At 39.7% G+C, this 13,102-nt stretch overlaps 1 protein-coding gene across 1 annotated transcript in view; it reads right to left on the reverse strand.

The window, feature by feature from the left end:
- TAF2 (TATA-box binding protein associated factor 2) overlaps nucleotides 1-12,717 on the reverse strand; it is a 97,368-nt gene extending 84,651 nt beyond the window's left edge. The window contains exons 1-3 of the mRNA XM_019459953.2: nucleotides 12,344-12,717; nucleotides 11,302-11,356; nucleotides 2,034-2,194 (exon numbers count right to left, since the gene is read on the reverse strand). Of these exons, the coding sequence (XP_019315498.1) occupies nucleotides 2,034-2,194; nucleotides 11,302-11,356; nucleotides 12,344-12,426 (299 nt within the window). The 5' untranslated portion in view covers nucleotides 12,427-12,717. The remainder of the gene's footprint in view (nucleotides 1-2,033; nucleotides 2,195-11,301; nucleotides 11,357-12,343) is intronic.
- Nucleotides 12,718-13,102: the final 385 nt, after the last annotated feature.

A 13,102-nucleotide genomic window follows, 5' to 3' on the forward strand; every position in this document is an offset into this window, starting at 1 on the left:
TAAGTGATGAAGCATCTTCCCTATCACTAGAGAAATTCTTTAGGAGATAAGATCACTTGAAAACAAACAAGGCAAAAAGTAAAAGCTTGTTTCCTCAACAGATGTGGAAACCATCGTTCCTGTCACTGTACTGCCACAGAGTATATTCTCTGAGATCGGAGCAGAAACAACAGGTAAAGCAAATGTGCAAACACTGTTCTGTGACTGGAGATGGAGAGCCTCCTTGCCCTGTCATCAAATGCGGAGTTCTAGTGTCAACTGCGGAGCTATTCCGGACTCTAGCAAGGCCATGGCTTCCCTACCCGCTCTGCTTTCCTACCTGCTCTTTTACAAGTGCCTTTTCCATACATCAGTGGTAATATATTTACTACTCTAAGGGCAGGTCATTTTTTTTTTTTCTGGGGGAAAAAGGATGAAGATGATTTTGTAATAAGTGTTTTTAAATGAGTTCTACAAGTGTAGCTGAAAAAGCAATGTAATTTCAACAACTCAAGTTTGTGAAATGGGAAGTTACAGGAGTAATTCGGAGATTCCCCGAACTTTTCCAACAGCATTTTCTTTTCTCTTCCCTGAGTCTGAAAGATTCTAAACCAATGATAACTGGGACCAAAAACATGTCTAAAAATAAGCCTCCTGTCTCAACCCTTGTAAACCCTTAAGGCAATGGCTCATAGGCATTAATTAGCCTCTCAGAATCACCTGGCACACTAGTTACAACACAAATTGCAGGGGGGCACCTAGCTGGCTCAGTTGGTAGAACACACAACTCTTGATCTCGGGGTTGTAAGTTGGACCCCCACGTTGGGTGTAGAGATTACTTAATAAAATCTTAAAAAAACAAAAACACCACCAAAAAAAAAACCAAAACAAATAAAACACAAATTGCAGGACCAAATCCCCACTTTCTGATTCAGTAGATCTAAGGCAATGCCTGGGAGTCTGCATTTCTAACAAGTTTCCAGGTGATGCTGATATTGCTTGTCTGGAAATCACACTTTAAGAATTGCTGCCTTAATGCAGCAATTAGTTAAAATAATATCTTGACTAAAAACAGTTTATAATAAAGGTTTGGCACCCTACTCCAAAACAGAGAATCATGGTTGAATCCAATGGTTTCTAAACTTTGAAAAAGCAAGTGCCCTCAAACATAGTTCACAGTACTTAAATTAATACAAATATTACTGGGCACAATGAAGTAAAATACTAAGAAGAGTCTTAAGAATAGTAAGTAATCCTATTTGCCTAAAGGAATAATTCAAGGAAAAAACCTTATCTATGCCAAAATATTCACTCAACATCACTTACGATCTCAAAAGCTGGAAATGACACAAATGCCAAACAACTGGAAAACAATCATGCAAACTATAATATACTGAATAAATGAAATATTATCTGACCATAAAAATGATAGAGAGTGAAGACTATCATACGTGGAAAAGTGGAGACAAAGTATTTAAATGAAAAAAGTAGAACACAAAACTGCTCATAACAGCATGTTTACTGATAAAAAAACAAGTTTTTTTATCAGTAAAAATGTAATATTTAAAGTGAAGTAGACGTAATATTTAAAGTGAAGAGACATCTAAGACATGGTATTTTTATATGACATTCAAAGGCAGTCAAAGTATTTTATAAAATATTTTGAAGTAGTCTCTGCTCTAAGGATTACAACAACCACCTAACCCATTGAAGATTAATGTTAATAAAGTATTTTTAAAAAATATTAAAAGTAGAAAAATGGCTTAAAATTTTTTTTTAATTCTCAGATAATACTTCTTCAAAACTGTAATCTGAAGAAAGGAAACTCAGTAACTTACTATGTTGGGTAGAACTAGTAAAATTTCTTGAACCAAATATGCAGAGAAATTATAAAAAATTATAAAAGAAATAAAAAAACCAGAAATTATAATTAGGAAAAAAACTGGGATTCAGAGCCTAGTAATAATCTAAGAAAAGTACTTTGAAAAGATTAATCCAATAATATAGGGAATATATAGCTGTTAGAAATATCAACTTTAAGGTATAAAACTTACTGTTTTGATTCATTGTGACAGACTTCCAAGGTTGGGTCATTATAAATAAAAGCAGCTTCTAAATCATTGATCCTTACTCGGTATATTCTACACTGTTTGCTGTTCAACTTGATTCTATTCAAGTTTGCAACTGTGGGAAATATAGTCAGTTCCACGAATCCCTGCAATGATAAAGAATAATAACTTTGTTATAATTAAGACTGGTAGGTTTTAGAATATTTTTTTTTATTTCTACTACTTATACTTACTTATACCACTATTTCTATTACATTCCAGAGACAGAATCCCAAATAGCTACATGTATATGTGTTCTCTGAGTATCTTCATTTCAAACACTATTGTCCTAAAGAATGAACAGGTATGAATTATATAGACTTTATCTTCTTGGTGATTCACATTCACCATCAGTGAAAACTGGACCATCTTCCAGAAAAAAGTAAAAGGACTCACACTCTCAAATACAAGGCTTTCTAGACAGACTGGAACTCAAATAGGGAAGAAGGAAAAAAAAAAAAAAAAAAAGAGCAGAAAGAGAATCAAAACCAGTTTGGTGAGTAAAAAGAACATGGCCTTCCAGGGGCGCCTGGGTGTCTCAGTCAGTCAGACGTCCGACTTCAGCTCAGGTCACGATCTCGCGGTTTGTGGGTTCGAGCCCCACGTCAGGCTCTGTGTTGACAGCTCAGAGCCTGAAGTCCGCTTCGGATTGTGTGTCTCCTCCTCTCTCTGCCCCTCCCACACTCATGCTCTGTCGCTCTCTCTGTCTCATAATAATAAATAAACGTTTTTAAAGAAAAAAAAAAAAAAGAACATGGCCTTCCAAAATGGGAATCAAATGGGAAAGATGGGTCAATGGAACATGACACATATGTCCAGTGTTTTTAATATGATGGGTTAAAAAACTGATATACTCAAGTGTGAAATATGGGAAGGCATGAAATAGCATTTCAAGGGCTGCAAACTGAACAGGAAAATTTCAGAACCTGCAACACAAATAGCTAAGATGAAATGGAGGCAGCAACCACAGAGGGCTCAAGTATAACCATTCTAATGGCTTTAGAGAGCAGCACTGTGTGCCAGATGTTACACTAGATACTTTCATATGTTCTCTATGAACTGAAAAAAGTACTACTTTATGCTTTTTACAGATAAGTTAACAAAGTTAAGAAAATTATGTAATTGATAAGTGGAGAAATGACATTCAAATCTACATCTAAACGATTCCAGTGGAATCCTACTATACCGTGTTTCTTGTACAAGGCTTTAAATAACATGCAAGAATTTTTTTATAAAACACTTAGCCTAACTGCTCAAAAGCACAGACATTCTGCAGCCCTTTTTTCCCCACCACTTCCCAAATAAGAAGACAGCCATACATCCATAAATTAGACTCTCTACACAGAGCTGCACGGTAGCAAATGAGAACAGAAAGAGCAGAGGCCAAAATACTGTTAATGAAAAGCTCTGTGTTTAAAGGCATAAACTATCAGCAACTGGAGGGGAAAAGACCAAAATTCTTTTAATTAGCCTATCAGCAATCCATTGACCAATCTACATAAATAAGCTCGGATCAGCTGAAAGCAAGCAAGCAGAATCAAAACAGCAAAAGTGTACTGTAATAGAAAAAATTATGGAAAGTGCTTTAAGCTTACATGGGTGGGGATAGAAGAACAGGATTTGGCTTTCTTGACTAAGGTTAACAATAACAAAACAGTGAATGGAGTATATTTCATGAAGATAGGGAAAGCCCAGTCTCCTCATATCATCTGGTCTCTGACACCACCTAGAGCCCTAACCTCTATCTGCCTGCAACATTCAGACCCATTAACTTCCACAAGGCTCCACTCTCTGTCGTCCTTGGCCACTGGCATTACTGCAAGCTTGTCTGGTCATGTAACCTCTCACTTACTCTCTTCTGCTTGCTCCTTGTTCCCTCCCAACCACTTCACAGCTGACCACCTTCCCATCCTATTCTAAATAACCTCCCCTGGGCCATTCAACCTTTTGAAAAATTCCTTCTCTACCTTTCAGCCTTAGATGAAATGTCTCCTGAAACCCCTTTGACAAGAAGCTACTTATTCTTTCATTCGCTGTAAATTAGGAGAGGGGAAAACAGAAAACCTTTTAGTTTCATGTGCTACTCTAGACCACTCATAGAATTTTATATAGCATATGCTATAAGAGTAAGGGCAGTATGTCATTACTAAATACATGGTTTACGGGGTGCCTACATGGCTCAGTTGGTTGAGTCCAAGTCTAGGGTCTAGAGCCCTGCATTGGGATTCACTCTTTCTTCCTCTGCCCCCCTCTCTCGCTCACTCTCTATCCCTAAACTAAAAAAAAAAAAAAAAAAAAATAGTATGTGTTCTGGAGGTAAACTGTCTGCATTCAATTTCAAGCTCTACCACTTAGTGAGTGTATGATCTCGAGTTACTTTAGCTTTCAGTGTCTATTTCCTCCTCTATAAAACAAGAATAATGACAGTACCTACCTTTTGGTGGTAAGACAACTGAGCAATACATGGAAAACACTTAAAATCATAGTGGACATCTAAGAAATGTTCTTATTATTCTTTTGTATTTCTTTTTCCTTTAGTCATCCCATACAGATCCACAAGCCTCTATTCCTCTTCATTACTACCTCCCAAATTCCCCAACATTCACTGAAGGCTCATATGCAACTTTTCTAACCCATCTCTACCATAACTCTAAGTGATCTGAATGTAGATATATCTGATCCATACAGTAACCCTGCTTCAAAGTTCCTTGACCTTAATTCCTACAATCTTTACTTCTATTACAGGATAGCAATCAAGATTACACTCCAAAGATACATCATCACTGCCCAGAATTACTCCCAAGCTGACATTTTAAACTTGAGTGTCCACAATGCTTATCCTTCTGCCCCTCTTATTACTTCTCAGTCTTCCTGTTCAACCACATGAAGTCCTGTTCCTGGACCTCCTCCAGTTTCTTACTACAGTCCTTCCTGGCATTTTTACAGCACCTTCTTTTCCATTTACTGCAGATCCTTAATTTCAACCACTGTTCTGCCAAGTATCAATTCTTTTGCCTTCCAGCTACATGTATATATCTTTTCCTAACTGTTCAAAAATCAGCCATCCACTGGGCGCCATACTCTGCAGTATTCTCAAAAATCCCGCTCTATTAACTACCCTATCCTATTAGTACAGGATTTTTTCCTGTGCCTATAAACATGTTCAAGTCTGACATATACTTTAAAATCTTGAGATCTACATCACACTCAAATAAACTACTTTTTGCCCTTATTCTGGAGTTGTCTTATCTTGATTCTGAACTGACAATCCCTGGAGTCCCAAAACCCTACCATGGTCTGGTAGTCATACTGGAAGTCTTTGGAGGTCAAGTACTAAAGGGGATAACAGTCCAAGGCTATTTCAGAGTAGGACTCATGCTTACTCCACCAGTCCTAGAAACTATAGTAAATCAAAGCAACTAGACATCCCTTGAGGAACTGCAGAGATTAGTGCCCTCTAATATTTGGAAGATGCTTACTACATCTTAACTTATTTGGCCAATGCAAAAGTCAAGGTTTCAAAGAATGATGGTGAATTATCACAAATCTGTCAATCTAAACCAGTTATAGATGTAGTATTTTTATACAGCAAATCAGCATAGCTCTTGGTAACTAGTATCATAGCTAATTATCAAACAAATGTTTTTTTCCCCAAAGAATTTTTATCAGGAAAAAAAAAAATCACAGATTGCCTTTCAAAACATCAGAATGCCTTCACTGTCACCTAATAACTAAAAACTATACCAACTCTCCTGCTCAATCAAAACATAGTCCAAAAGTACCTTGCTTCCAAGATAGCCCATAAAGCATTATACTAGTATATTATATTGACAACATTATGCTAACATGACCTGTTGGGAAGGGAAAGGAATTCTCCAAATGTTTTAATAAAAACAAGGGTGGCACAGGATGAAAGTTAAATCCCATTAAAGTTCAGGAGCCTGTCACATTAACAAAGCTTCTAAGGTTCCAGTATTCTGAGGCATATAAAAATATTCCTTCCAAATGAAATATAAGTTGTTTCATTCTGTACTGCTCAGCAAGGTACAAAAAACTGCTCAGGAAGGGACAAAAAACTTGGTGGGCTTCTTTGAATTCTGGAGGCAATATATACATTTGGGCATTCCGCTTACCAGGCAACCTATTACACTGTCAGCTTTGAGAGGGGTCCAGACCAAGAAAACGTCCTGCAGCAGGTCCAGATTGTGGTTCAAGCTGCCCTGCTATTTGGGCTTTATGACTCAGCAGATCGTATGGTATTTGAAATGCCCATTGCAGATAGAGATGCTGTACAGACTCTGGCTTTTTCCAAAACAATGACAGTGCAAATTCTTGAGGTTTGAGAGGAAAACCACAACCTCTCCTGTCACCAACTATATTCCATTTGCAAAGCAACTACTGGTTTGCTTCTAGACCCTTCAGTAGAAACTCAAACATGACCACGGGACTCCCAACGACTATGTTACCTGAAATGACCGTGATGAGATTGAGTGTAATATAAAGCTCTGAAAAACAAAAGTGGGCATGTGCAGCAGTTGTCCACTTTTAAAAAGACAACACATCTGACCCAGACCCAAGCAGGGTCATAAAGTACAGGCAACAGCATGAGCAGGTGCTCGGAATCCATTAATACTTCTTCCACTGCTTCTTTACCTCTCTTTCAATTTCCACCTCGGGCCTCAAGGAGAGTTCCCCTTGTTCAGTTAACAGAATAGAACAAAGCACAAGCCTGAATTATGAATAAGCTCACAGGATGCTAGGACCAGCTGGAAGTGGGTGGAAGCTGCCATTAGAATGCCACTGAAGTTGGGCCACCTGGGTGGCTCAGTCGGTTAGGTGCCCAACTTCAGCTCAGGTCATGATCTCTCAGTCCATGAGTTTGAGCCCCACATTGGGCTCTGTGCTGACAGCTCAGAGTCTAGAGCCTGCTTCAGATTCTGTGTCTCTCTCTCTCTGCTCCTCCCCTTCTTGTGCTGTCTCCTGTCCCTCCAAAATAAATAAACATTAAAAAAAAAAAAAAAAAAAGAATACCACTGAAGTGTGACCCTGGGAGACAGTGGAAGAAAGTCGTACAGCAGACAGAACGTTGGGAAATATGTCTGGCTGTACACTCTTTGTAGTAGAGATGACCTAAAGTACACAACTACACTGATCCATGGGCAATTGCTAACAGGATGGTTAGGAACCTGGTAAGAACAAACTTAAAAGACTGAAAATAGAAGATGGTAGAAGACGTGTATTAATGGATTTCTCAGAACAAGTATAATGTGAAAATATCCATGTTATTATCACATAAATGGCCATCAGAGGGCATCTACGGCAGAAAGGACCCTCAAAAACCAACTGGCAAGATGAAATAGATCTCAAAGATTCTTTCCCTAGACACCCTGCTCGATATACAAAGTGGTCACGGAGGCAGAATGGAGGCTATGCATGAGCCCAACAACATGGTCTTCCCCCCGCCGACATACACACCAAAGATGATCTGACTACCACCACTGCTGAGTGCCCACTACCAGTAGTAGAGGATCATACTAAGCATCCAATATGGTACTGGAAGGACCAGTTAATCACTTGGTAGAATGACTACATCAGACAGCTCATATCAAGAACATGATATGCCCTTACAAGAACAGACACATATTCTAGATTTTCCTTCCCTAACTACAACATACTTACAGAAAATCTTATATATCATTGTATTATCTCATACATACCTCCAACTTAGTGTATAGGAAAGTGTGGTTATGGGTTCTTACATACAAAATTTACTAGTTTTATCTTGTACCCGATTATCCAGAAGCACTGGCATGATCAACTGCTGTAGGCTTAATTACAGCACCAACTCAGAGACCTACAACAGGATGCTGTCTTAACTAGTGTACCATATATATAGAGACATCTCTCCAAAGCCAAAATAGATCTGCGAACCAAAAGGTAAAAATTGGAGTGACTATTCTCACTATTGCATCAAAAAAACCACGGAAGGAATTTTTGCTATCTTTGTAACCTTGTGTTCGGTTCGGTATGTTTGGCCAACAGAAAAATGCATCCACCAGGGCATATAATCATGGTTCCATTTGGAAGCTGAGACTGTCACTTGGCCACGTTAGGTTCCTCATGTTATGGAACCAACAGAGAGAGGGTCACTATACTGACTGGAATGACTAATCTCAATTACCAAACAGGAACTAAGGTTCCGCTATACAGTAAGGACAACAATTATATCTGCGGTTCACAGAGATTCACAGAATGCATGTCAGGGTCACTTGGCCAATAGCACTAATCAACGGAAAACTGTAAGAACCCAAAAAAGACAGGACAAGCAAGGATGTAGATCCTACAGGAATGAAGGTCTAGGTCAGACCAACAGAAATGTTGGCAGAAGAAAAAGGAAAAATGGAATAGGTGGAAGAGTAACACAGCGGTCTATATCAACTTTGGCCTTGACACCTGCTAAAGAAAACAGTGGCTCTAGCAATTAAGTTTCACATTCTCTTACCCACTTTTCTTTCCGCTAGTTTGTACGAAAGCTACTGGTGGTATCTAATACCTTACATGGGAGTAGAGATGAGTTACCATATCCTCATGTGAATTCATTAGGTGAGGGATTGGCAAACTTTTTCTTAAAGGGTCAGATAGTAAGTAGATTTTGTAGGCCACATAGTCTCTGTCACAGGTACTCAACTCTGCCAGTGTAGCTCCAAAGCACTTTAGACAATATATAAATAAATGGGTGTGGCTGTGCTCAAATAAAATCTGTTACAAAAATAGGTAGCTGGCCATTGCCAACCTCTGCAATAGCGGATAAGACTTCGTTAAGTCCCCTGTGTTGGGAACACTAGCTTTTCTTCTCAACAAAAAACAAGGATGGCTTGGGGGCAAAACAGGTAGACTATTCTAGATATTCTCCTTTTGCCCCTCCTAATACACTATACACCCCAGGAGTTGCATTAACTGGGCACCAGCCCTTCAGCTTCTGGTTGGGGTGGTCAAATGGGAAGCACAAGGAGAAAATTGGAGAGGGGAAGGAAAGTGAGCCCATTACATTTATCCCTCCAGGTTCCTCCCTATCCAGCTAAGGAAGGCAGTAGCTTCATTCTTCTACCAAAGGCCACACCTCCTATAAGGTCACTCTGACAACTACTATAGTTTCTAGTAACTTCTTCCTTCCTTTGTTCTTTCAGGTTTAGAAGTAATAACTATTCCTTGTTGCTAACCTAGTGTGCCCTACCATCTCTTGGTTTCTCTTAACCCTGTGTCTTCTAAATAGTCTTCTTCTACTTTCCCTCAACCTACATGAATATGCTGCTTATTTCCTTCTGGGACCCTAATCCATACACCATCCAACCAATTTTTCTAGTGGGAAACCCCAAAATCATTCACAACTCCTTCCTAACATTCTCAGTAAACGTTATCTGCAATTCCTTTCCATCTCTCAATTTGGCAGGGGCAGAGGAGGTTGAAAGGGGAAACAATGACAGAAAGGAGCTGCAGGTGGCTCTTAGATCATCTATAATTAAAAAATGGGGGTGCCTGGGTGACTCAGTCAGTCAAGCATCCACTTCAGCTCAGGTCATGATCTCACGGCTCATGAGTCTGAGCCCCAAGTTGGGTTCTGCGCTGACAGCTCAGAGCCTGGAGTCTGCTTCGGATTCCATGTCTCCCTTCCTCTCTACCCCTCCCCCGTTCACTCTGTGTCTCTCAAAACCAAATAAATATTTTAAAAAAAGAAAAAATTTTTAAATGGCTCAATCACTTGCTAACTTTACACCCTGAAGAAAGTTACTTAGTCTGAAATTTTTCAGCTGCTTGAACTATAAAGGTAAAATAGTATCTATTTCATGGGGTTATTGTGAAGATTAAGTGAGGTCATACACATAAAACCTTACAACAGTCTCATACATAGTATATACTCAATAAATGTTCACTATAATTCAGTCAACCATATCAACTCTATTTCTATACCACTTTCACTATTGTTATTTTCTTTCAGAGCTTCATTGTAAGAATATGACAATAACTTCTTAACTAAACTCCCCAATTCTCCTATCTTCCCTACCCAATTCATACAACACAACACACCTAAAGTATCCTTCTGTGAAGTACAAGGTAAATACAACTGACCCTTGAACATAGGTTTGAACTGTACAGGCCCACCTATATATGGATTTTGTCCTGTTAAATACAGTGCAGTGCTGTAAACGTATTTTTTCTTCCTTATGATTTTCTTAATAACATGTTCTTTCTCAATATTTATTATAAAAACACAGTATATAATAAGCATACCAATTATGCAGTAATGGACTTCATGTTATTGGTAACACTTCTGGTCAACAGCAGGCTATTAGTAGCTAAGTTTTTGAAAAGTCAAAAGGTACACCCGTATTTTTTAATGTGCGGAGGGTTGGGACGCCAACCCCTACATTGTGCAAGGGTCAGCTGTTATCATATGTAAGGAATATTGATTATTTCTTTGAGGACATGGGACTTAATAAACCTTTAAGGATTCTAAGATTCCTATGAAGAGGTTCCATTGTTTTAACTATATAGCTCATCTTAAGTAAATATATGAATACATGGATAACATCTGGGGGGAATTTCATGCCATCACACACACCTCCAAACAATAAATAAAAACAGCTAAGATTCTATTTAATACAAGTCCCCCCAAATTAAGCACTTAGGTAGCCAAAGACTTCTATATTCCAAGGATATTTATGCAATCTATATGTATTAAAGGGAAGGGGTGGTGTTTACTAGATTTCAAACACCTTATCTAAAACTTTACAAAGCAATCTACCTAAACCAGGTCAGCCAAGAATTAGAAAACAAAACTGGCCTCCTAGCAGCCAAGTCAAGTCAATGAGAGCCCTAACCTTAATTTTTTTTTCACAGAAGAAATTTCACTATGGGCTTATTCTTGTTTCTTTCACAATTCTAAAATGCTTGGTGATACAGACTTTCACATTCCACAACTGATTAAATGGAATAAAATATTAACCCGGAAACAAAAAAAAAAAAGAAAGGAAAGAAGAAAGAAAGAAGAATTGAGAAGGCAGCCAGTATAGCAGCAAGGCTATTCACCTTGGAGTAATACATATCTGAATCCCAAATCTCACCTACTCTTGAAACACAGTTATCTGGAAGTGAAAGTTTCTAAATATTGTAAAGGTGACTTGTTACTGCTTATAATTGTTGAGAACATACTCACCACAACAGATTTTCTCTGAAAGTTTATGTTGTTGATGCAGACGACCTGATGGGTTGTATATTAAAAAAAAAAAAAAAAAAAAGTACTTTTAGTAAACGAAAGCATAAGCCTATTCAAGTATAAACAAGGAATAACCAGCGCACAATACTTAATTTTTCCATTTAAAATCCTGCAAATTAGGGGCGCCTGGGTGGCTCAGTCGGTTAAGCGGCCGACTTCGGCTCAGGTCATGATCTCGCGGTCCGTCAGTTCGAGCCCCGCGTCGGGCTCTGTGCTGACCGCTCAGAGCCTGGAGCCTGTTTCCGATTCTGTGTCTCCCTCTCTCTGACCCTCCCCCGTTCATGCTCTGTCTCTCTCTGTCTCAAAAATAAAATAAACATTAAAAAAAAATTTTTTTTTTAAATCCTGCAAATTAAGGTAATTGCATGTTTTAAACTGAGCAAAACAAATGGAAAAAGATTTCTCTGGGAAAAAAAAAGACAGCAAGGTACTTTAAGAAAAACACACAATCAGGGCCCCTGGGTGGCTCAATCGGTTACTCGTCATACTCCTAATTTCAGCTCAGGTCATGATCTCACGGTTCCTGACATTGAGTCCCACCGTGGGGCAGCGCTGAGCCTGCTTGGGATTCTTTCTCTCTCTTTCTTTCTCTTTCTCTTTCTCTTTTTCTCTCTCTCTCCCCCCTCTCTCCCTGCCCCTACCCCTGCTCGTGTTCTCTCTCCCTCAAAATAAACAGATAAAAAAAATGTGTGTGTGTATATAGATACACACACACACACACACACACATACACATATATATGACAAAAAAACAAAAACAAAAACAAAACACCTATTAACCAGCAAAGGACATTAAATCTGTTGAATAACCCTGTCATTCAAAACCATACACGATATCCAACAAACACCATTTCCATCACTGTAAATGGGTTCTAGTTTCCTACTAGATTTCCCAGGCTCACAAAGGCAGTTTCAAGCAATCACCAAGTATAATTAATAAAAACAAAAGCTAGAAGAGGAAAGGAAGACGAAAAAATACTTATAATTTATACGGCCTTGGGCTTTCAAAGCCCTTGTCTCCTTTCTTCCTGTTCATTCTGGCGGGCTCTAAACCTGTTGGCGGCATGAAGCGCTCCCACCGAGCTTGGCTTCCCGGTTTCCCGGGGGCTGCGGGGTATTACCGGCCTCCGGCACCTCCCACTCCTCGCTCCCCCTCGCTCCCGACAGTCATGCCCAGCGGCCAGGGCTCCCTCGGCGCCCACACCCGGCCCCGTCCAATCTGCCGCCGCCTCGAACTCGCTCCCTCGATCCGGCTCCTTTCAGCCCCCTCCGCCGAGCTTGTCACGAAGATGCTCCTCTCAGCAACCTCTCAAAGCCACCGTCAGCCGACATCTTGCCTGTCACCTCTAACCTCTGGAGTCAGCGGAAGTGGAACGGCGGCGCGGGCGGAAGCCGGAAGCTTTGGGTCAGAGGGCGGGGCTTGCACGATAGCGCTAGAGGGTTTCGCCTCTTTGACCATATATATTCTGTGGGAGGGAACTGTTAAAATTTAGGAAATACGACAGAAACATATAGTGGCTTGCGAAGAACGGGACAGGAGGTTGGTGGGGGTGTTAGTAGCCAGGGATACACGAAACCAGGAGTGGGGGGGTCCTGCTGGTTTGCTGTGTGAACAGACACCATGAACTCACTGGGCCCAGCTTATTTGGGCTGGAAAACGTGTAATTAGACCCCAGGTAGTCTAACTCAAACTCCACAGTCCTTACTAGGTACTGTTGCCTCAGTACTTTAAAAAATAATAA

The sequence above is a fragment of the Panthera pardus genome, unplaced genomic scaffold (genome assembly GCF_024362965.1).
Source record: "Panthera pardus isolate Hobbes unplaced genomic scaffold, ASM2436296v1 HiC_scaffold_7, whole genome shotgun sequence".
Lineage (NCBI taxonomy): Eukaryota > Metazoa > Chordata > Mammalia > Carnivora > Felidae > Panthera > Panthera pardus.